Raw genomic sequence first — 21,355 nt, 5'->3', positions numbered from 1 at the left:
GGCTCTGTCGGCAGGAGAGCGCTCCTGCTGAAATAGCACGGTTCACACCGGCGCTTTTCCATCAGTAAAACTTTTGTCATTTGGGGGGCGGGGGATGTGGGGGGGTTTTTTTTTGTTTGTTTTTTTAACACCCCTGAACAACCAAAATTTTGCCGACGAAGCGCCAGCGTAGACAAAGCCTTAGTCTGAGCAGCACCCGGCAGGATAGGGCCCTGGCTCTTTGGTGGAGCCGGTAGGGACACCCATAATCCAAACCATCGAGCTCTGCTCCCTATCTACTGGGTTTACTGAGCTCTGCAAACTGTGGTCCGTAAAGAAGGCCCCGTTGCTGGCTGCAGCCAGTGTATAAATTTAGTGGGTACGAAGAGTCACGTTGGTTTATCTAGAGTCTGTTTCTAAAAGTTTACAGTGTGGAGCACCAGCGAGGAATATAAAACCTGAGAGTTCAGCGGCAGCTTCTGGAGGCTGGCGGGTTTGGTTTGGAACCAGCTACCCTAGTGGCCTGTTAAGTAAGTGCTGCATTGTTCTGCAATTCAGCCGCCTGCAGTGCAAAAGGAGACATAGTCAGAACACTCATCTTCCTTTTCAGATGGACAAGTCTTTATTTTACATATACAAAAGCTTGAGATCCTTCCGAAACACGTCAAACCCTAAAGATTTCTCCTACTCCTGCTGACGAGATGAAGCCCTCAGGCTATCGTTATTTATAAGTGTCTGTCTTTTTCAAGTGGATTTTAAATAAAAGCAGCCAGTGGCAGCCCCCCATACTACGGACATCCCTCAAAGAAGCATGACAATGCAATGCTCCGTTCTCAGACTTCACTTCGCTGGTGGAATGATACAGCCTCTGGCTTTAAGTGTTCTGGGGACTGCAGGAGAGGACGACCCACATGATTCTGGGGCTTCAGAGCAGTAGGGACCCAGGAGAGCTAAACGGCTGGAGATTTCTAGTTAAAAGGCCATGATAAACGAGCCCTGCAAAGTGCGGTTACACCACGGTAGTCACTGGAAATAAAGCAGGATCTGTACTCAGTGCTGGCATACCACGTTTCCAAGCTAGAGCGCTGCTGGCTTTTCACCCACACCAAGTTTTGGCCCTGAAGAACCAGCATAGCTATGGGACCATGCGCTGGAATCAACAGGGTCATGCAGAATTAGCTGCAATCCAACTGCAGAATCTCCAGGTCCGGGGAGGATAGGAAGAATCCAGGTGATTGTCATATCCCCGCAAGAGCGGGCAGCACCACCCCATTGTCTCTGGCTTGCAAAACAGGCCAGGCTGGATCTGGTGCTCCAGGGTGATGAAACGTGGGAGCCCTTGGGCGTTATTTTTACAGTCACATTCCCGAGTCTAACCGCACTTCAAAAGGAAACACAAAGGAAGTCCCTTCTCACCCTAGAGTTACGGCCATCATCAGGGGCTCAACAAAATAGACGAATAAGTGTTATTTTTCATTAAAAAACCCTTTATATTCAGTTCATGTTGGTTTAAATCACAAGAATTTAGGTGGGGGGGGGGGACAAAAAAACCCCAAGGAGACAAATACAAACATACAGCACAGAGCCTCCCCAGAAGTTCTTTCCTTTCACAGGAGCAGGAGGGGCAGGGGAACAAGACCTATGCATCATCTACGGTGCGACTTAGTGAAGTAACTCTGAAACATGGGGGCAAGGCAGAGCTGGTCTCCTTCACTGCCTTCAGTGCAGAGACCCTGCGAGTGTTCTCCTCCGCGCGAGATCCACGGCCTCAGCTGTCCTCCTCCTCGTCCACGGATTCCGACTCCAGGCGGACCCTCTCCCTGTCCATACTGGGCCTTTTGATCTCGGGATAGTCTTGCGCACTGCCAGGGAGAGCACAGGAAAGTCACCGAGTAGCCTCAGTTCCCAGCTGGGAAGCGACTCTCACTCACGGGGGGGGCAAAGCAGGGAGGCAGGTGCCTGGGGCTACTGTATCCTCCTTCCCTCCTCATTAATACCCCTCAAAGTATCCCTTCCCTGCCCAGCCACACGCCTCTAGCCATCCACTCTCCCCGCTACACACCCTTCTATCCCTCCCTCCCTTCCCAACCATCCACACTCCTCTCCACCCTCCCCATGGTATCCAAGCAACACCCCCCTCAGCCCCCAACAGTACAGTTATGGGACATCCCAGTGAGTATACTGCCCCTCCTCTCCATAACACAGATTTTCCTAGCCCCAGGCATGGCGCCGCCAGCCCATGGACCCGAGAAGAGAGCAATCGCCCCCAGGCAGGTGCCTCTCTGCTAACATGCACTTGCCCACAAGGATGGCTGGAGGATGTCGTGCCACACGGGTTGGCAGGGTTTACACTCAGTGGCTGGGGGAAGTTCCACTGTTTGGGGCTGAGGGTCTGCAGAAACACCTGATCACATACAGAGGGGGAACAACCCTGCGGAAGCCTAGAACTAAGGCTTGGGATTTCCCATCTCACTCCTTCGGTGCTAGGAAACCCAGCGACTTTGGCCTTGACACTCTTTGTAAAAGGTTTCTGCTCTGGAGGACCACGCAGCAACGCATCACCGGGTCCCGCAGCCTCCTTGGCCCCAGGGGTCCTGTGGATCTGTGGCCTCCCACCCCTCAGCAGGTATGAGATGAACCAGGAAGGGCCCTGGTCCCCTGCCACTGAGTCTCCCCAGGCCAGAAGCGGGTGCTCACTCATGTGTGTCTTCCGGGGATGCCTCCTGCTCTCCGTCACCAGATCCCTGGGCTTTGTCTCGCTCCTTATCCTCCATACTCTCCCCTTTCTGGGACATGGATTCGCCGTTTACGGGGGCTGACAGATCTACAGTGGGAACAAAGCGGGAGGAGAGGACAGTAGGAGATGGGCGCACACATTCGTAGGCTTGGCTCCCTGTTGGAAGCAACGGCAACTGTTGCTTTCTCTTTCCCGCTCTCTTTGGTACTTACCTGGCCCCCGTCAGGGGAGGATCTGAGCGCCTTGCAGTCTTTAATGTATTTAGGGAGCTGTGAGGCAGGGAAGAGCTATTATCCCACTGTATGGAGGGAGAAGGGGCTAAATGACTTGCTCAAGGTCACAGGGGAAGTCTGAGGCAGAGCAAAGAATTGAGTCGCAGGCTGCTAATCTAATCATTAGGCCATCCTGCCTCCTGAGTGTCTCTCTCTCTCCCTCGTGATCTAGTCAAGATGACAGCTCCACAGCCCTGGAAACTAAAATTCTCCATTTGTCCGCAGCACAGCAGCAGCAGGGAAAAGCTCAGCGCCATCCCACCAGCGCTCTGGATACAGCACCGCTAAGAGGGGAAGAGATCGGTCCGGCTCTGGGACTTGTTCAGTCCTTACCGTCTGCTGAGCCCGCTGCCCCAGTTACGGGGGTGGATTCTGGAACATGGCCAAGGGCCACCACAATGGGGCACCCACAGCCACCAGATGATAATTGGATTGTCAGCTCTTCAGGGCAGGAAATTGCTTGCTTTGTGCTTATACAGCGAGCAGCCCAATGGGTCCCTGGTCTCAGATGGGGTCTCTATAGGCACCAACAGATTTTGGTCGCTATCCACCTGGGGAAGATTTGAAGCGGCCACCTAAAGGTGAAGCTACCCCCATTTGCTCCCCACTGGTTTGAATCTTGCATTTAATTTGTGCATTAGAAATGAGTCGGGGGCCACTGGGCTCTGACGGCCGGGCTGTAATTAGCCAGAAGGGCACTTCCCTTAGGTTTACATGCAGCTCTTGGAGGTAGACTATGCTCCGCACAGCCCTGAACCAAACGGTGGCACCATGGGTGTCTGGGATGTACCCTGTAGCAGTGGGAAACTGGAGGCAAAAAATTAACATGCCCCTTCTTCCGGCAGGTCTCTTGCAAATACCTGCATCGCTACAGCTGCTAGGACAAGCGTCTCCAGCATTTCCATGCTGTGTTGAGCTTCATCAGACAGTGACCCTCCAGGAGCCTGCCTGTCTCCCAGCTCCCACCCCAATGAGCCCAGTCTGGAGAGTCATGAGGGAGGATCTTGCTGCCCTCTGTGCCCTCCCAGGAGAACCGCTGCACTAGGAAATCCCTTGTAAGACATGGGTAGACAGTGACCCCACTTCACCAGTCTCTCCCGGGGGAGGCGGGATGAGTCACTGGAGCATCTTTTGCTTTCAGTCTGTGTGTTTGATTCAGAGCAGTCATCACTAAAGAAGAGCCCCAGCCCTCACCGCAGGGCACCCCAGGTCTGCTGTGTGCCCAGGCAGCTTGGGACCCTCCCAGCACACTGAATGATAGTTACCGGCATTCGTCTCCTCCTCTCCTTTCTCGTTCTGGGCCTCCCCTCCTGGCAGCTTCTCCTGGCCTTTCTCCACGTCTCCCTTGTCTTTCTCCATCCCAGTTTTGTTGGCTTTCTGGTTCACCTCGATCTTTGGCCCCAGGACGCGCGACTTCAGGCGGGTGTAAACCTCGGCAGCCTTCTCCATCACGTCCTTGTTAGCTTTGTAGCGACGGATCTGTCACATACACACCGTGAGGCAGCGCTGGCCACAGACTGGCCCCCTGCCCCAGAGAAAGGTGCTCTCATCCCCACACACGCCTCCCTTAGCCCACCCCCGTCGTACCTTTTTCAGCGTAGCCACCACATCAGTGTGTTTCTGGAGGATGTGAGAGGTGACCTGCAGGGTTCCCAGCTCTTCCAGCGCACTCAGACACCTCTTGATATCCTGCAGGTGGAGAGAGGAGATCAGAGATTTATCTCCACCAGGCAGAGGAGGTGGCAGGGACTCAAGGAGTGCTCTGTGAAGGTACTTAGTGGATTATTCCATCCCCTCTCAGGCTTCATGCAGCAGGGCAACCCCAGGATCTCTCCTTCTCCTCAGGAGGCTGGGGAGCAGAGACACTGATAAAGAGGCTGAAGAACCTCTTAGACTTAGATCCAAAGTCTACGGCACTTGCCACACAGATTCATCTTTGTCCCTCTCCCGAGGCCCTGATCTTTCTCCTAAATGAGGCAACCTAGCCTCACCAGGAGCTGATGCCCGCGAGGCAACCCATCCCCACCTTCAGCTGTGCCGCTACTGCCTCCCAGCCCAAAATCCGGCATGGATCCACATCAGGTAGGCACTGTAGCGAAGCTGCCGATCAGCAGAGAGCATAGCTGTTCAGCAGCTGGGACACTGGCAGCGAAGCGGGAATTCTCAGAGACAGGTAAGGAGAGCCCAGGGAGAAATAAAAATCACCTTTGGCACCACCTCGTGGCAAACCTGAGTATTGCTCCTTTAAAACTGCGGAATCAAATGTATCACATAGGACTGTAGGAGTTCGACATGGAAGAGACCAATCTGATCAATGAGTCCATCCCCAGGCAGCAGAGATCTCAGACAATAATAGGACACTACGGTTAATATGCAGCATGAAGAACGTGCTAACAGATCTTGGAGCTGGCTCAGATGGAGGTTATAAGGAGGAAGAGGCGGACCAGGGAACCCCCCACAGATGTCAACATTTAAGGCTGGGCACCCCCAAATAGCATGAAAGCCAGAGAGTACACCACAAAGCTAAGAGTGGAAGCAGATCCTGGAGGCCTCAAGTCTACAAGATCATTCAGCAATCCACTGACTATTAAAAGCTGACAAATGCCCAAAGACAACAGGGTCTGGTCCTCACATCGTCCGTGGTCACAGATGCTTGTGCAGTGGGCGTACAGTGCTCCAACAGGAACGGAGGGTTCTAATCAGGAAAAGTTTGACACTCGCTTTGCACAGGCGTCAGTGACACAAGGAGCAGGGTGGAACAGACCCCAGTTGCTGATAGTCCAGGGACACCCAAGCAGGAGGGAGCACTCTCAGATGAAGGACTAGACCTTGATCCCCACCCCAGCCCCCTCCACCCACCGGTACTCACCGGATTATCAACTTTCAGGGCAAACTTGATCTCGCTGTGAAGTTTCTGAAGTTTCTCTTCAATTGTGGGCTCTAAGATCATGTAAAATAAAGAGGCCAAGGCATTAGCCCCCTCTTGGTTGGTTTTAAATTAGACTGCTGGACTCCAGCAGGACAGTGAGCGTTTGAAAGCACAGAGAACGTGCACTGCGCATCCAGGGCCTTCAGCTTGATTCAATATGACCCCTGGCCTCCTGGGAATAGGCAATATGCATAGAGTCTTCCCAGAAGCCGGAAGGATCGGGAATGGGCTAACATCAGAACCATCGTTGCTTGGTTATCCTGAGCTGGACACGTTGCTTGAACCCCTTTGTTCACCTTCCAAAGAAACCTCCTACAGCCAGCAAGGAGGGCCCCCAACAGCTCTGCACTGAAGAGCCAAATCAGAGTAACACACTGGACCTCTTTTGGGGAGACACTTTCCACACCCCATGCCCTAGGATAACTGAGCAAGAGAGTCCCACCCCGCTCCCCAGAAGTAACCTGCTCTCTCACCCTTCTTCTTCTCCATCCTCCTCTCTGGGATCACGTCAGACTTTCTCCGGCCTCGTTCCACTCTTAAGGGTCTGCAGCGGGTTAAGGAAACAAGAGTAAGAAGCTGCTCATCAGCACCTCTGCAAGTTAGAAATACCCCAGTTAGGAGTCGCACCCACTGCCCTGGCTTACAGGGGAGGACGACAGTCTTACACTTCTCACTGGGGAGGGCAAGGGGACGCCCTGCCTTCCTGGCAGAGTTTTACCCACCAGGTTTACATGGCAGCACACATGGCCCTGGCACCTCCTGCTGTAGGGCTTGGTGTACTCCGGGTGCATTAAATAAGGGGAAGGGCTGCACCAGCTCTCTGGGCAGAAAGAACGCTGCTGCTGAGCACTTCCACCATGCTTGCAGCCTTGGATCTCAAAGCACATCACCGAGGCGGGCGAGAGCCATTGTCCTCATTTGACAAACAGGAAACCCGAGGCACAGGAGGGACTAAGGCCTACATTCTCAGACGTGTCCTGAGTGCCCTTGGCTCCTGTGGAAGTCAGTGGGAGCTGGGGGTACGCCGAACCCCTGAAGAATCGGGCTCCAGGGATCGAAAGCCTACAGGCCACTTCTGCTGTGTCCCAAAGTGATTTGCCCAAGTCACACAGCAGGTGAGTGGCAGAGGCAGGGGTAGAACCCAGGGTCTTGACTCCCACTCCCATGCTGGACCAGAGTCATTCCTATTTCAGGCCTGGAAATCACAGGCCCCCCCTCTCCCGGGGAACAGGCTCCTAAGGGCTCTATCAGCGGTTCTTGACTCCTTGCAGCTCCCTCTTCCTGGGAGTGGAGAAGGAAGCAGTCCCAGTAATGACAGCAGGTGCCAAGAGATGTTCCCTTGCTTAGAGAGGCCTGTGACCCTGTCACTCCCCTACGTGGTACCGGCCCTGCAGGCTGCTTGCACCATCCAGCTGAGGCGGGCTCGGTTAAAGGCACATGACATTGGAGAGGGATCAGAGGTGCCTTAAGCTCCAGCAGCACTCCCTTCCCTTCTTAACGCCGTCAGAAACCCGGAATGGGAGAAGAACCTCGCCACCTCCCTGGAAAGCTGCCCAGAATCCCAGCACAGCTCTGCCATGGGCTCCAGGAGGGGAACATTCCCCCCGCCCACCAAGGGGGGTTGTCTGCCAGGAGGCACAAGAAGAGCTTCCCCCTTTCCCCCACGCCCCCTGACCCCCCAGCAACTATGCCTCCAGGGGGAAGGGGCCAGGAGGAATTGAGAGCGTGGCAGAAAGATGCTGACTTGTTGCGAGGTTTCTCCTCCGATCGGCCCCTCTTCTCCTTTAGATTTGGTTTCCTTGACAACTCAGAGGGCTGCTGCTTCTTCAGCGGCTTCTTTACCTTCAACAAGAGAACAATGCAGACGCTGAGAGCTATGGCAGGCCCCTCCTCGCCGCAGGAGGGGAGAGGATGGTGATGTCCTATTCCAGCCCCCCTGGCGCGCGTTATCTGTGTCGTGGGGATGCCAAGAGCTAGAGCCCATTGGCATGTGCAGTGCCTAGCACAATTACATGGAAGTTTCTGCCCCAAAGAGCTGACAACTGAATTAGATTGGCTTCGGGTCTCCCAGCCTGCCGCGGCACCCCTAGAACTGGGCTCTGACCTATCAGAACGCTGTCCCCCTGCCAAGAATACGGCCATGTGCTGCTCTGATACCCAGAGGGATGGTTTCAATCATAGTATTTATACAGGCTCCATTGGCATGGCATCCAGGCACTGCCCTTTGCACATGTATACTGTAGTGCCTTTTACCCAAGGATCACAAAGCTCTTTGCTAATATTAGACATCACAGTTCCCCGAGACACACATTTTCCAGCTGGAGAAACTGAGGCACAGAGATGTGATGTGACTTTCCCCAAGACTACTCAGTAAGTCAGTGGCAGAGCTGGGAACCACAAAGTCCCCAGTTCCAGCTGTGAGACAACACTGCTTTTACGGCTTCTCTCTCTGGCAGTGGAGATGGAGTGGAGAGAAGAAAGGAGATTTGCTCATTTCAGACTCTCCTATCCCCCTGGACAGCTCAGAAAACTGGCTTAGGGAGATGGGTTATGGAGATTTCCACCTTGAGCTCAGCAGTTCACATCTAGGCTGGGGCAGCAGTGACCAGAAGTTTAGTGACCCATAGAGCAGCTGTCTAGTGTGAAATGAGTTTGATAGGTCTCTGTCCCCTCCCAGCAACCAAAGGTCCATGTCACATACACCCCCTCACCACTACAACAGCACTAACTAGCCTCAGTGCAGAGACCAAGGACTGAATGGGCTGTGCAGACTGTGATTCCCCCTTTTACCCCAAGGTTGGAGACGAGGCACTCTGGTGGGGTGGAGGGGCAACGTAGGCACTGCTGGCCATGGCCAAGGGCCAGCACTCCAGTCTCCCGGGCCATCAAACTGGTACCAGAGGAGGTCACTGCTGTCTTAAGGGAAGAGGCCTCTCTCCGGGACCTTGCCTGGCTCTTTAACTGAAGTCATAGACACAAGAGCATCCACCCTAGGCTGGCATGAAATGCCATGGCCAAGTCAATGGCAGCTTACGGCAGCTCTCCTGCCCTCACGAGCCAAGCGGGCAGAATTCTTGCAGAAATTCCAGTTGCGTGCCAGTGTAACTGCTGCTACAAAGCCCTGCTCCATTTCCTGCCACGCCTGCACCCTGCGCGGGCTATACTCAGGAACTGCTCTGGCTGGTCCAAATACAGCAAAGGAACCACACTTAGAGAGTTTTCCCAATCCAGATTCCTGAAGCCCTCCACAAACTGATGCACAGAGATCACTTCGACCAACAAAGTGCAGCCAGCTCTGGGGTGGAACGTGAAAGCTGTTACACAGCTTCCAGCAATCCTGTCCAAGCCTGTTGTGTAGCAAGTGAAGAAGTATCCAGCACCCAGTTGAAACTCCCAACAAAGCTTAGTGAGGCAGAATATATGTGCCTTCTTTAGAATGAAGCCAGGATTCAGAGCTGACCTAACGGCTTCACCCGCCAAAGGGTGCCATGGGATCCTCAGTGACAGCAAGCAGCTAGAGCCTGGTTCAACATCTCACCTACGAGCCTCTGCGGAAGAGTTCGTTAACAAAACTAAATCAAGGTGGCTCCGTCCCGCCCACCTCTCGTGACTCTGGCAGTTTATTCCCTGGCTAAGCTGCTCATCCAAGCAAGCCATGCTGACTGGAGCTGCCGTGACAGCCCTCAGCTACCCTGGGCAAGGCATCAGCGGGACAGGTTCCTTCTGGGTCTGGCCTGAGAGTTTCACGAGCAGTGCAGGAGTGATTTCACATGGGCCGCAGCAGGGTGAGCTTCCCTGACCCTGACCCTTCCCAACGCCCCGCGATCTGGGAGAGAACGATCTCAGGGGGTGAGAGGGGCACGCCGCCTCCTCGGCCTCTCTGAGGCTAGCAAAGATTTAGTGCCAATCACAGGAAGGGTTCAGCGATGCCCCCAAACTCACTTCCCATGCGATCACTGGCTGCGAATGGGCGATCTGGAGGCCCGAGTCCCTCCGGTCCCACGTGCTCACCTCTTTCTCCAGCTCCAAGTCAGAGTCCGATGACAACTGGTCCTTGCCTCGGTTCTTCTTGCCTTTCCTGGCCACCTCGTCATCCATGCTGCTGTCACTGTCTGAGTGCGCCTCCTCCCCCTTCTCTGCCTTCTCCTTCTTCTTTTCCTTCTCCTCTTTCTCCTGCTCCCGGAGCCTGCGGATCTCTTCCTCCTGTTCCCTCTTCCTCTTCTCCTCCAGCTCCCGGCGGCGCTCCTCGTCACGCCTCTTCCATTCGCTGATGCGATCCACGTCGCTGTCGCTGTCACTGTAGGGGACAGAGTGGGATGGATCACGGGGACCAGAAAAGCCTCTGCAGAGACGGGGCTCGTGCACCCTCCACCCCTACTCCAGCCCTGCTTCCACAGAGTCCTGTAGGTGCCCCAGAGCTTTGTGCCTCCCATACACTGGGGAGAAGCACCAGCCTTGCTCCCTGGTACACCAACTTTTTGCAACATAAGATTTTCAGTGGACCATGGGGCATGGGCCACTGGACATGCCCTTGCCCTGCAGAGGCCTGAGACCACCAAGCAGCTGCACACAGTTACCATCACTCACGGCCCTCACCCGCTCCCGGGACGTGCCCCTTTTCTGAATGAAAGGAGAGCTGGCAAGAGAGGCCAGCCTGACAGCCCTGGAGACTGAAGGCCTCTGGTTACCCCCAGTGGTGCATGCTTCCCGCTCAGCGCCCAGCCAGTGCCTGAGCCCTGATCTGGAGGGATCTCTGCATTAGGAGTTCAGTCTCCAGGGCCTATGCAATCCCTGGTCCCTCTACCCAGGTTGCTGACGGGAGCCCAATTAGCGCCAGCTGCAGGGGTGGGATTCCTGTCCCGCAGAACGGTGAGCCAGCCGAGATCACCAATTGCAGCCCAAACCGAGGCTGGAAGTGTGATGTATGGGTCAAATCCCTCTGGACCCTGCGTTCTCCTCCCTACGCTCCACACGGGGCCCTTCTGAATAACTAAGCCTGTCAGTTCCAGCCCCTTCACTTCCCCCTTGACGATAGACCAGGTCTACACTGGAAGCGTTGGCTGGTTTGCAATGTCAAGTAGGGGTGTGATTTCTTAAAGCCCTGGTGTAGATGCACTTAGACCAGCTTCTGCCAGGATAGCTTATTTTGCTTGGGGAACCAGTACAAGCTACACCAGCAAAAGCTCCTCTTTGCCATATACACTGAGTCTGCACTAAGAGACTTTGCCAATGTAGCGATGCTCCTACGGCTACCCTGGGAAACCTTTTCTAGTACAGACTAGCCCATAGTCAGAAGGGCTGCACAGAGTGGCGAATGTCTGGCAGTGATTGCCATGCGACTCGCATGAGACATTCCCTCTGGTGGCAACCAAGGCTACTGCCCCTCCTTGCTAGCTATCTAGGCACTGACATGGCCCCCGTTATTATTAAACATTTAAATCATGGCAGCGCCTCAAGGCCCCGGCGTGCAGGGTGCTGGACAAATGTTTTGTACTTGACAGTCCCTGCACTAAAGAGCTCAGGCGAGAGCTCTCCCTCTCCGTGGTGCCCGAGCGCCTCCCATTTATTCATGCATTTGTCCTTGGAACACCCCTGGGACTGAGTTTTGTAATTTTATCCCCATTTTCACAGATGGGGAAACTGAGCCAGAGAGAGACCAGACGACTAGGAAGTTGGTGGCAGAGTCAAGAATCATACTCACTAGCCAAACTCTGCTCATCGAGTCGGGACTCCCCTGTGCCAACACGAAAGATCCCCCACCCCAGCCGACAACAGACTGGACACCAGTGTGATGCCTTGGCTAGCATCTTTGAGAAGCTAATCCCACGCAGAGCCTGGGGCCAGCAAACTCAAGCCGCAGGCCGCACCCCTCTGCTGCTGGGCCAAAGGAGATTAAAACATCTGAATACCAGAGCAGGCATCCCAGCCAGGCCCCGGTGCCCCTCACCAGGGCCTCGGCTCTCACCTGTCGCTGCTGGAGCTGGTCGGAGCTCTCTCAGGCTTTGGTTTCCTGCCACGAGGCTTTGGGGGTGGCTTCTCAGCTACAAGACACAAGGGATCAGGGGGTCAGCACAGCAGGACTCAGTCTCCTCCCAACCCCCTCCAACAGCCATATGCAGCGTGCGTGAAGGAAGGGTAACCAAGTCCAGGGGGCAGGAGGGCCTGGTTTCAGTCCATCTATTGAGGCATGGATTAATGAAGGCTCCTACACAAAGGTGGGTTGCTGAGGCCACCCAGCCCAGCTCCCTTCCAGAACTGCCTGGGAAGAGCTGGAAGAAGCCTGGATAGCTCCCCTTCAGCCCTACCTGGCTTCCTGCCCCGCGGAACCTTCTTCACAGACACGTCCGAGTCGGAGTCCGAGTCGGAGTCCGACTTAGTCACGTCCACAGTCTCGTTTTCCTCTTCCGAATCCACTTTGGAGTCCGAGTCGGACCCTGAATCCACCTTCTGTGAGCAAAGGAGAGAGCGTTGAGGGGGATCTGTGCGTGGGTCCGAGAGGAGGGGAGCGGTACCGCCTTCCCATGGGAACCATACGTGGGATGAAAGGGGAAATCTACCTCCAACTCCCATAGGTAATGAATCAGTGTCTAAGGGAAGCTAGCAGGAGGATTCCCTGGCAAATCCTCACACGCACAGTTCTGTTATCAGCACACACCATGTAGTGAAATGGTCGGTTTAGTACCAAGGCCTTTGTTATGCAGGAGGTCAGACTAGATGATCACAAGGCCAGAAGACACCACTAAAATCTATGCTCACCCAACTCATCAAATCCACATGCAGGAAGCCTGTTATTCCTGCTCACCCCTCCTAATCCTCCTGCCTCATCTCCCTGCTTCATTCCTACTGTGGGCAACGTGGAATCAGAAATTTAGTCTCTTCCATTCCTCCCAGCTGCCCTGTGTGTTTGTATTTCCTTTCCACCTCCGGCCAGGTAGAAGGGGTCTGTTTGACTGGCTAGCCACAATTTGTGCTGGATGCCGACTGGCAAAGCCAAGCTCTCGGTGCCAAGGGGCTAACCAGCTGCAGCAGCGCAGGGAGAATGGCCTACCAATGGGGCAGGGCTGCTCACTTCAAGGGCCCCTTACCTTTTTCTTCCTTCCGCCTGCAGACACCCTCCTGGGAGCTCTGGCCACTGGCTTCTTCTCTGGAGTAAAGTCCTGGGAAGGGATGGACATATTCGAATGAGGAAAGGCCTCACTTTGGCTGCGGGAGCTTCACCCCACTACTCTCAGCAGTAACCCCCATGCCCAGACCCTGACAGCGAGAAGTGAGGGCACCTTCCGGATATACCCTAGGGTGGCATCAGGGGGGTAAAGAATGGCCCCAGGTCAGCCCATCCAACTCAAACGCCTTCCCCTCTTCATTATCCAACAGCCCTTGACTTTGATCTCCGCAGACCACAGGTGCTGCCCCAAAGCACAGGGACTTGTCAACCCAAGAACAAACAAGCTGTCCAGTCTTAATTGGGACAAGGAACAGATATTTATAATGTCCTGGCAAAGATGCGTTGGGCACCTTAGAAAGAGCAGAGACCCAGCAAGACATGACTTTTCACAAAGCTGGAGAACAGTGGGAGAAAGAATGGCACACGGGTGCCCAGCCAGTCAGCACCAAGTGGCATGAAGCCAGGCCTTGAAGACTAGGGTGGCGTTCCACACACCATGCCAACCTATGCTGCCTGCTCTCACCACCAGAGATGCCCAAGCCCTGGGCTGGACTCAGCGCTCATGGAAGGAATTAGCGACTGCACTAAGCCAGCAGGGGAGGCAAAGGCATGTGCGTGAATATATGTATATAGCAGACTATTCCAAATTCTATCCCCCGTGCTTCCTGTGGCCCACTGAGCTGGCAAGTGCGGTCCTGCACAGGGCAAGAGAGAGGGCATACGCAGAGTGCACCTCGTCCTATATTCTCTCCAGGATCAATCCCGTTAGTTAATCAGAACCTGCCCACCCCATCCAAACCACGGCAGCACGGGGGACTCTGTAAACCACTTGCTCACCTGGTCACTATTTTTCTCTGACTCAGAAGAACTTTCCGAGTTCTCCTCTTCTGAGGGAGACACACTGCCCTGGTCGAGGTCGCTGGAGGATTTCCGGGGTCGTTTAGCCACTGGCATCTGAAATCAGAGAAACATCAATGTAACAGTTGCTGCAAGCTGGTATATTCCTCACTGCTGCCCTCTCTGCCCACAGGATCAAACAAAACCCAGTGGAGCAGGGCTTTAACCACCCCTCTCCTTACTGTTTTCTATAATAAACTCAGAACAACAGCCAGCATGCAGCCTACAGGTACACAGAACCCATGCCTGATCCCATGCACCATCTATACACTGTGATAGGGTCTTCTGATTGATATCCGTGCATGTATGTGTAAACAGAGCCAGTTATGTCAGTTGGTGGGTTAATCCTGGTGTCTTGGCTACCTTTGAACTTGGGATTCTCTCTGATTTCCCTCTAGAATATCAACAGGAGAACCTGTTTTCACGTTCATCCTAAAAACACCCTGCTGTGCCATGTGGCTGCCCCAAGATAAATGCAGCTACCTCTGGAGTGGATCGCAGCAGCTAAGTGGTGGGTGATGCGACCGCCCTATGTTCAATTTCTAAAGTGCTTCGTGGGCCAAGTGTAAATCCATTATATAAATGTAATCATCTTCCTATTCCTAGCCAGGCGATACCCCACACAGATCGCAATGGGGCAAACTTACTTTCATAGCTAGCGCTTTTCGTTTCAGCCCACTGTGGTCGCTCCCCTTGTCGGACTCCTCATCGCTGTCTAGCTTCTCCATGGCCGCTGCAGCAACAGCAGCAACTGCCATGGCAGCCGATTCTTCTTCCTCCTCTCCTCCATCGCTTCCTGCCACTGGGTCGTTCTCGGGAACCTCGCTGTCTGAGGAGCTCGCTGGCTGAAAAAGCAAAGAAATGGAAACGTCAGGGGTTACTGATCAATAGCGGGTCTCCCGATCCATGTCAGCACAGCAAGGAAGCAGGGAATAAGAGAGCTAAGCACGATGGAGAGGAGGATTGAGCTGAGACATTGCCACATGACCAGCTGCCGTCAGAGTGCTGTGATAACTCCCCCGCTGACAGCAAGCTAGACAGCGATGATATCCATGATAAGGGACAGTATCATGTTGACCTTTCAATGAAACTGCTTCTACAGCAGCTGCTCTCCTGCTTTCCAGACTACTGTACCCCTTTCAGGAGTCTGATGTGTCTTGCGTACCCTCAAATTTCACCTCACTTCAAAATGACTTGCTGACAAAATCAGATACAAAAATACAGAAGCGTCACTGCCACTATTACTGAAAAATGGCTGACTTACATTTCGGTGGATAGTATACAGAGCAATATGAACAAATCGTTGTCTGTGAAAGTTTAGTTTGTACTGATTTCGCTAGTGCTTTTTATGTAGCCTGTTGTAAAACTAGGCAAATCTCAAGATGAGTTGATAGACCCCTAGAAGACCTCGGAGCACCCCCAACATACACGTACCCCTGGTTGAGAACCACTGTTCCACAACTCCTCCAAGCTCCCCTCAGCCAAACGCCCTAAAATCCCCTCCATAACCCTGTTCTACGGCAATCCCATCTAGATCATTTATGAACAAAGACAACTCCCCAAGGGACCCCCTTCCACCTCTGGGGTCAACTAGTGCTGCAGTCTGCCCTCATGATCCCACCTTCACCGTGCTGTGCTGAAGGTGCTGCTATCATATGGCCCCTCTGACAAGCCCACTTGACTCTTCCTCACTGGTAAGCCAAACTCCAGGCTTCCTTTTCTCCACAGGGTACTGGAGAAGGTGACTTGCTCTCACCACCTTGAAAGTAACATTCTCGACCGGTTTCACTCTGGCTTTCAATCCCTTCATAAGTGAGCGACTCCTCTTAGGGGGGCTGATGAGCCTTTGATCGCAGATCCCTCTTCCCAAGCTACCTTATCCAAGGGCAGCTGCAGATACTTTCCCATCTGAAAGTTTCACATGAGGGGTTGGATTTCACCAGCACTCTGCTCTCCTAGTTTGAATCCCACCTCTCGGACTGTCCCTTTAACCATCCGCAATGAAGACTTCACAACTTCCTGTCATTCCATTATTATGCAGTACCTCAAAAGATCCCACCTAGGGGTCTCATGCCTCACTTCAAGCATGCACATCACATCTATGGCAACGATGACCAAGCTCTCCATTTTCCTTGACTCAATTTCCCATTTCTGTCATGACTGCCACTTCCAGTTTCCTACTACTGGAATTCTTCCCTCTGGGTAAGAAGCCCTCTTTGTCCTATGTCCTTGATGCTCCCAGCATTCTCCTTAACTTTTCTCCCAAGACCAAAAACCTTGAAGTCACTCTTGACTCCAAATTTTTCTTTCCGCCTTTACAATGCCAAAGTTCATCTTTTCCTCGAGCCCATCTCTGCGGAAATCCTTACTTCTGCCTTAATCAATTGCTGCCTTGACTACTGCAGGTCTCTCTTTAATGGCTTCTTAAAACCCTGTTCTGGGAACTTCAGGAAGATCCAGAACAGCCTCTAGCTCCAGACACCAGGACTTTATCCCACCAGCTTCTCTTACATTCAACGATTTCCCACTCATCTCCGTAGCCAATGTCAAGTTGCTCTCAAAACTCTCTACAGAATCATCTCACCCTATATCTATGCCCTTGTATCCAGCCATCTCTTCTGCCTGTTCACTGCAATCTATAGCCTCTCTCTCGAACTCTGCCGCAGTTTGGGTATTTGGGGTACCCTTTAGGTCTGAAACTGTCTTCCTCTGAGCCATTTCCTCTTTATCTCACCTTAAAGCCTTACTTTGTCTCTTCAGACCAGTATATATGAAGCAGCTCTGGATATCTTTAGGAAGATCACTATGTAATAAATTGTATCATTCAATTATGGTTACATATAGCGTCCCTCATACACTGAAACACTGGACTGTAAACAGCTTTCTCGGAGTCTGATCCAAAGCTCATAGAAGTCAATGGGAACCATGCTAGTGACTTCTGTGGCGTTTGGTTCAGGTGCTCTGATGTCAATGACGAGACTGACATCATCTGACAGCCTGAGCACACGAATGGGAGCCAGGAACTCTGCAGTTCTAATTCTTGCTCTGACACAGATTTCCCCTGTGGTTTTGGACAAGTCAATTTTACGGATGCCTAACTGGAGGCACAGAGTTGAGCAAGTGTGAGGAGGGTTAGTTATTTTGCTCCCAAGAAAGGAGATTTTTGACATGGAAGCTTTCCAATACCACAGTGACAGGCAGCAGGAAAAGGAGGAAAGGCTATTTGAAGGCACAAAGCACAGAGGTGCGCAGAGCCCCTAGTCACGGCTGATCACAAATGAGTGACGCTCACACACTCACCGGAGGGGCACTGTAACTGGCATGGGGGTTGTTCTGGATTTCCCACAATCCCTCATTGAAGCCTTTTCGCTTGTTTGGCTTCCCGTATTTGTCCTTGTACTTGTCGTAAGGGAACAGGTCCTTAGGTCCCAAGAAGGCTCTGGGGGGGGAGGGGGGGGGGGCGGAGGGAACAAAGCAGAGGTCAGTCTCAAGTTGCCGGGAAGTAGGCAACGGCAAGGAAATCACGTGGACAGTGGGGCTTACGTCTCGTGTGTCCCAAAGAAGAAGATGGGGTACTTGTTCGGCGGGGGTTTCACAGCGCCGTCTGCTATGTCATCAATCTGAAACGAAGCACAAGGCAGGAGGTGGTCAGAGATGGCAGATTTGGGTGCAGCATCAGGAGGCAGCTAACTGATGCAAAGCCGAGGTTGGCTGTTTCACACAAACACTGTAACAACACACTGAGGAAGGGAGCCTTCTGCACACTGAATTCTAAGGTACTTTTTATGGCCAAGCAGGATCCGTAGACAAGTAACAGCAGAGAACCAACTCCAGCTGTGGTGTTGCAAGAGCTCAAGCCTAAGCCTTGGGTTCAATCTCTTTAGGGCTGGGAATGCTGCACAGGTTATAGGTTCTGCATGGGGGGGAGGAGCGGGGGGCATACAAGTGTCTTGCTTGGCTACCAGTAAGAGCACATGGAAGGACTCCCAGAAGAAGTATTTAGAAGGAGGGAGATTGCTCCAGCAGGGGCCCCCGAAATGGTCCTTCCTGGCTAGAGACAGGCTATAGGAAAAGCCCAGGCTGCTGGGAGGCAATCAGGCCTGAGGCGATTGGCCCTTAACGCACCAGAAACCCTGCCTTCCCGCATGTCCCACTGGCTCCAGTCAGTCACTTGCACATGGCATAGCCAAGGGCACAGCTTCTAGGCAGGAGCCCAGGAATGTTATGGGATCTGTGATCACAGAAAAGTGGGAGCGTACATCCAAGTGGGTGACCTCGCACATTGGGGAAGTCTTCACAGGAAAGGGCCCCCCAGGGGAGGGAGAAAGCTAAACCAGAGCAGACTGGGACTCCAGCAACGCGAGCATCCTCCTGATTCTGACCAAGTTCTACTAGAGCCCCATATTATAGCACTAGCTAAGTATAAATAGTGCACAGGCGAATTAGGATAGATATACTAGAGGATCCTGTGGTGCATTGTAGATCATGCATTGTCTTCCCGGCTCCAACATCCACAACCATCCTCAGGTATCCACCACATCCCAATCCCATGCATTTGCAGCCTGTTGCCTCTTGCCACTACGTCCCCTCACACTGTGGTGATCCTACCCTGCCCTCAGCTTCCAATCATCTTTACTTTTCAGGACCACTACCCAAGGCATTCTCATCCAGATGTGTTCCCCACACACGATGACCCTTCCTGATCATCAACACCCAATATACCCCCATCCTCTCCAGGAACCATCACTTAACTCCATCCCCACCAGATGTCATCACCCTCTGTGTCTCATCCATACCCCTTCCAAGCATTGCTGCTACACAGCGCTGTCACCCTACAACCTCATCACACTGCAGCTCTTAATACCATCACCTGACACTCAATAACAGACCAGTAACTCCCACCTGCCCATGACAACCCCCACCTCCTGTGATCCAGCACCCCCACTCTGGATGCCGTGTCTCTAGGAACCTCCCTGTTCCTGCTGCAGACCAGAGCCAGTCAATAGGCAGACTGCAGGCCAAATCCAGACCGCCAGATGTTTCTGAACAGACCCCGAAATCTTTTTATTTATTTATCATCATTATTGCTATTTTTTTTAATTATTTTCTCTGGAGTTGGGACCTTGACAAAAATAACTGACTACCATATCCCTTTCCTTCACAACACCCTGAACCTCACAATCCATCACCTTGCCCCTCTGCACCCATCTCCCCCAACACCCACTCCCGCATCTTTCCTTATACCCCCATCTCCCCTTAACACCCACCCTTGCATCCCATGATGCATTACCCCCTGCACCTCATCTCCCCAGTACCAACCCCTGCACCCCACAATCTATCACCTTGCCCCCTGGCACTCCACCTCCTCAATGACCACACCATAATCTCCTCCTCTCTGGCTCTCCTTCTCTGCACCCCAAGACACATTGCCCCGCTACCCCTGAGCCCCATCGCCTCTACCTCCGCGTGCCCTGCTCCCCACAATCCCCACCCCGCACCCCACTCCCCGATGCAGAATAGGCCCAGACCACAGACTGGACTAGGGGTTCCCCACCAAGGATCTCCCCAGACAGGGATGGGCTGAGCTAAAGGTCTTCCATAGGGAAGGGAAGGGGGTCCCCTGGGGGTGGAGGAGCCCTCAGGAGAGGCACTTAGGGCTCCCCCCCATGGCTGGGGTTAGGGGGGGTCCCGCCAGGGCTCCCCCAGGGCTGGGGGTCCCCCCCGGGGCTGAGGATGAGGGGTCCACCCCGGGGCTGGGGGCTCCCCCCCAGGACTAAGGATGGGGGCTCCCCCCCAGGACTGAGGATGGGGGGTCCCCCCGGAGCTGGGGGCTCCCCCTCGGGGCTGGGCATGGGGGGTCCCCCCCGGGGACAGGGGGTCTCACCCGGGCCGGCCAGTGCGGGTACCCCTTCATCTTGGCGAAGACCAGGTCTCCGGGCTTGAAGCTGTGCGGCATGGCGGGGCCGGGCCGGGCCGAGCCGAGCCGGGCCGGGCCGGGCCGGGCTCCGGGGGCGGGGGGAGGGGCGACAGGCCGCAGCAGAGGCCTAGGCCGCTGGCACCGCCAGGGAAACGGGGGGTGGGGGTGGGGGGTGGGGCGGCAGGAGACTGGCCCTCGGCCCGCAGGATGTCCCGCCCCCCTCTCCGCAATCCCGCAGTGCACTGGCTCCCGGGCCTGCCACTCACCTCTCCCCTCCAACCGAGCCTCGGGGTGGGGCCTGGGAAGTAACGGGATTGGGCCGCTGTCTGGGCACGCGGGGCGGAGATGGGGGTGGGGGTAGTGGAGGGGTGGGACCCCGGGGAGATGTGAGGGGGGGGCCGAGGGGGTCGGGGGAGTGGAGGGTCTCGGGGCTCTACGGGCCATGGAGGGGGCCAGGGCCGGGGGGGGGGAGCAGAGGGGTGTGAAGGGGGGGTCTAGGGAGCCTGAGGTGGGGGAGTATAGTGGACATGGAAGGGATCTAGGAGGGGTGATGGGGCAATAGAGAACGGGGCGGTGGGGACGGTGGTGAGGGACTCTAGGGCATGGGTTATAGAAGGGACTTCTCGGGTGAAGAGGGGACTATGGGGTATTGAATGGTGGGTATAGAGAGGAAGAGGTGATTACAGAGGCTATAAAGTGAAGGGGTATGGAGGGATGAGGGGTATAGATGGGGTAAGGGGTATGGAGGCATGAGGGGTATAGATGGGGTAAGAGGTATGGAGGCATGAGGGGTATAGATGGGGTAAGGGGTATGGAGGCATGAGGGGTATAGATGGGGTAAGAGGTATGGAGGCATGAGGGGTATAGATGGGGTAAGGGGTATGGAGGCATGAGGGGTATAGATGGGGTAAGAGGTATAGGTTGACAGGAATAAAGAGGGTGGTATATAGGTGTACTGGGGAAGGAGGGAGAGGAGAGAATAGAGGGATGGGCTAGAGCAGGGATCATCAAACTAGGGGTCATGACCCCCTGAGGGGTCCTGAGGTTATTACATGGGGGGGTCGCGAGCTGTCAGCTTCCACCTCAAATCCCGCTTCGCTTCCAGCATTTATAATAGTGTTAAATATAAAAAAGTGTTTTTAATATATAAGAGGGGGTCACACTCAGAGGCTTGCTGTGTGAAAGGGGTCACCAGAACAAAAGTTTGAAAACCGCTGGGCTGTAGGGAAAAGAGATAGTATGGAGGGTTTTACAGTGCAGGGCTGTGCTACCTAGGGAGATGAGAGAGATTAGAAGAGAGATGACCTAGTATATGTATTCTTCATGCTGTATCCCTTTAATGCCCCTTCTTACTGCTTTGCTCCATTTTGTTCCCTCCACTTCCTTGTCTTCCCCAGGCTTTCTGGTCTGCCCTGAAACACTGATTCTTTTGGGAGGCTGATTTGCACTGTGATGGGTG

The 21,355-nt window shown here is 54.0% G+C and overlaps 1 protein-coding gene across 1 annotated transcript; it reads right to left on the bottom strand.

Annotated features, from left to right (window-relative positions):
• Nucleotides 1-578: 578 nt before the first annotated feature.
• HDGFL2 (HDGF like 2) lies at nucleotides 579-20,013 on the bottom strand. Its single transcript, XM_048830910.2, has 16 exons — nucleotides 19,864-20,013; nucleotides 17,523-17,599; nucleotides 17,280-17,418; nucleotides 14,627-14,824; nucleotides 13,920-14,036; nucleotides 13,003-13,074; nucleotides 12,223-12,364; nucleotides 11,883-11,958; nucleotides 9,929-10,214; nucleotides 7,662-7,759; nucleotides 6,391-6,461; nucleotides 5,858-5,928; nucleotides 4,576-4,677; nucleotides 4,254-4,467; nucleotides 2,677-2,803; nucleotides 579-1,841 (listed from the first exon to the last, which is right to left on the bottom strand). The coding sequence occupies exons 1-16, from the start codon at nucleotides 19,933-19,935 to the stop codon at nucleotides 1,748-1,750; spliced, it is 1,956 nt and encodes a 651-aa protein (XP_048686867.2). The 5' UTR covers nucleotides 19,936-20,013; the 3' UTR covers nucleotides 579-1,747.
• Nucleotides 20,014-21,355: the final 1,342 nt, after the last annotated feature.

The sequence above is a fragment of the Caretta caretta genome, chromosome 25 (genome assembly GCF_965140235.1).
Source record: "Caretta caretta isolate rCarCar2 chromosome 25, rCarCar1.hap1, whole genome shotgun sequence".
NCBI lineage: Eukaryota > Metazoa > Chordata > Testudines > Cheloniidae > Caretta > Caretta caretta.
This window is presented reverse-complemented; position numbering and strand designations above follow the sequence as displayed.

Excerpts from the sequence above, each read along its gene's own strand:
- HDGFL2 (XM_048830910.2), bottom strand. The coding sequence starts at position 19,935 with ATGCCGCACAGCTTCAAGCCCGGAGACCTGGTCTTCGCCAAGATGAAG. Across the intron at positions 14,037-14,626 it reads GAAAAGCGCTAGCTATGAAA|ATGCCAGTGGCTAAACGACC; the intron begins GTAAGTTTGCCC and ends CTCTGATTTCAG. Across the intron at positions 1,842-2,676 it reads TCCCCGGAAGACACACATGA|TGCGCAAGACTATCCCGAGA; the intron begins GTGAGCACCCGC and ends TCTCCCTGGCAG.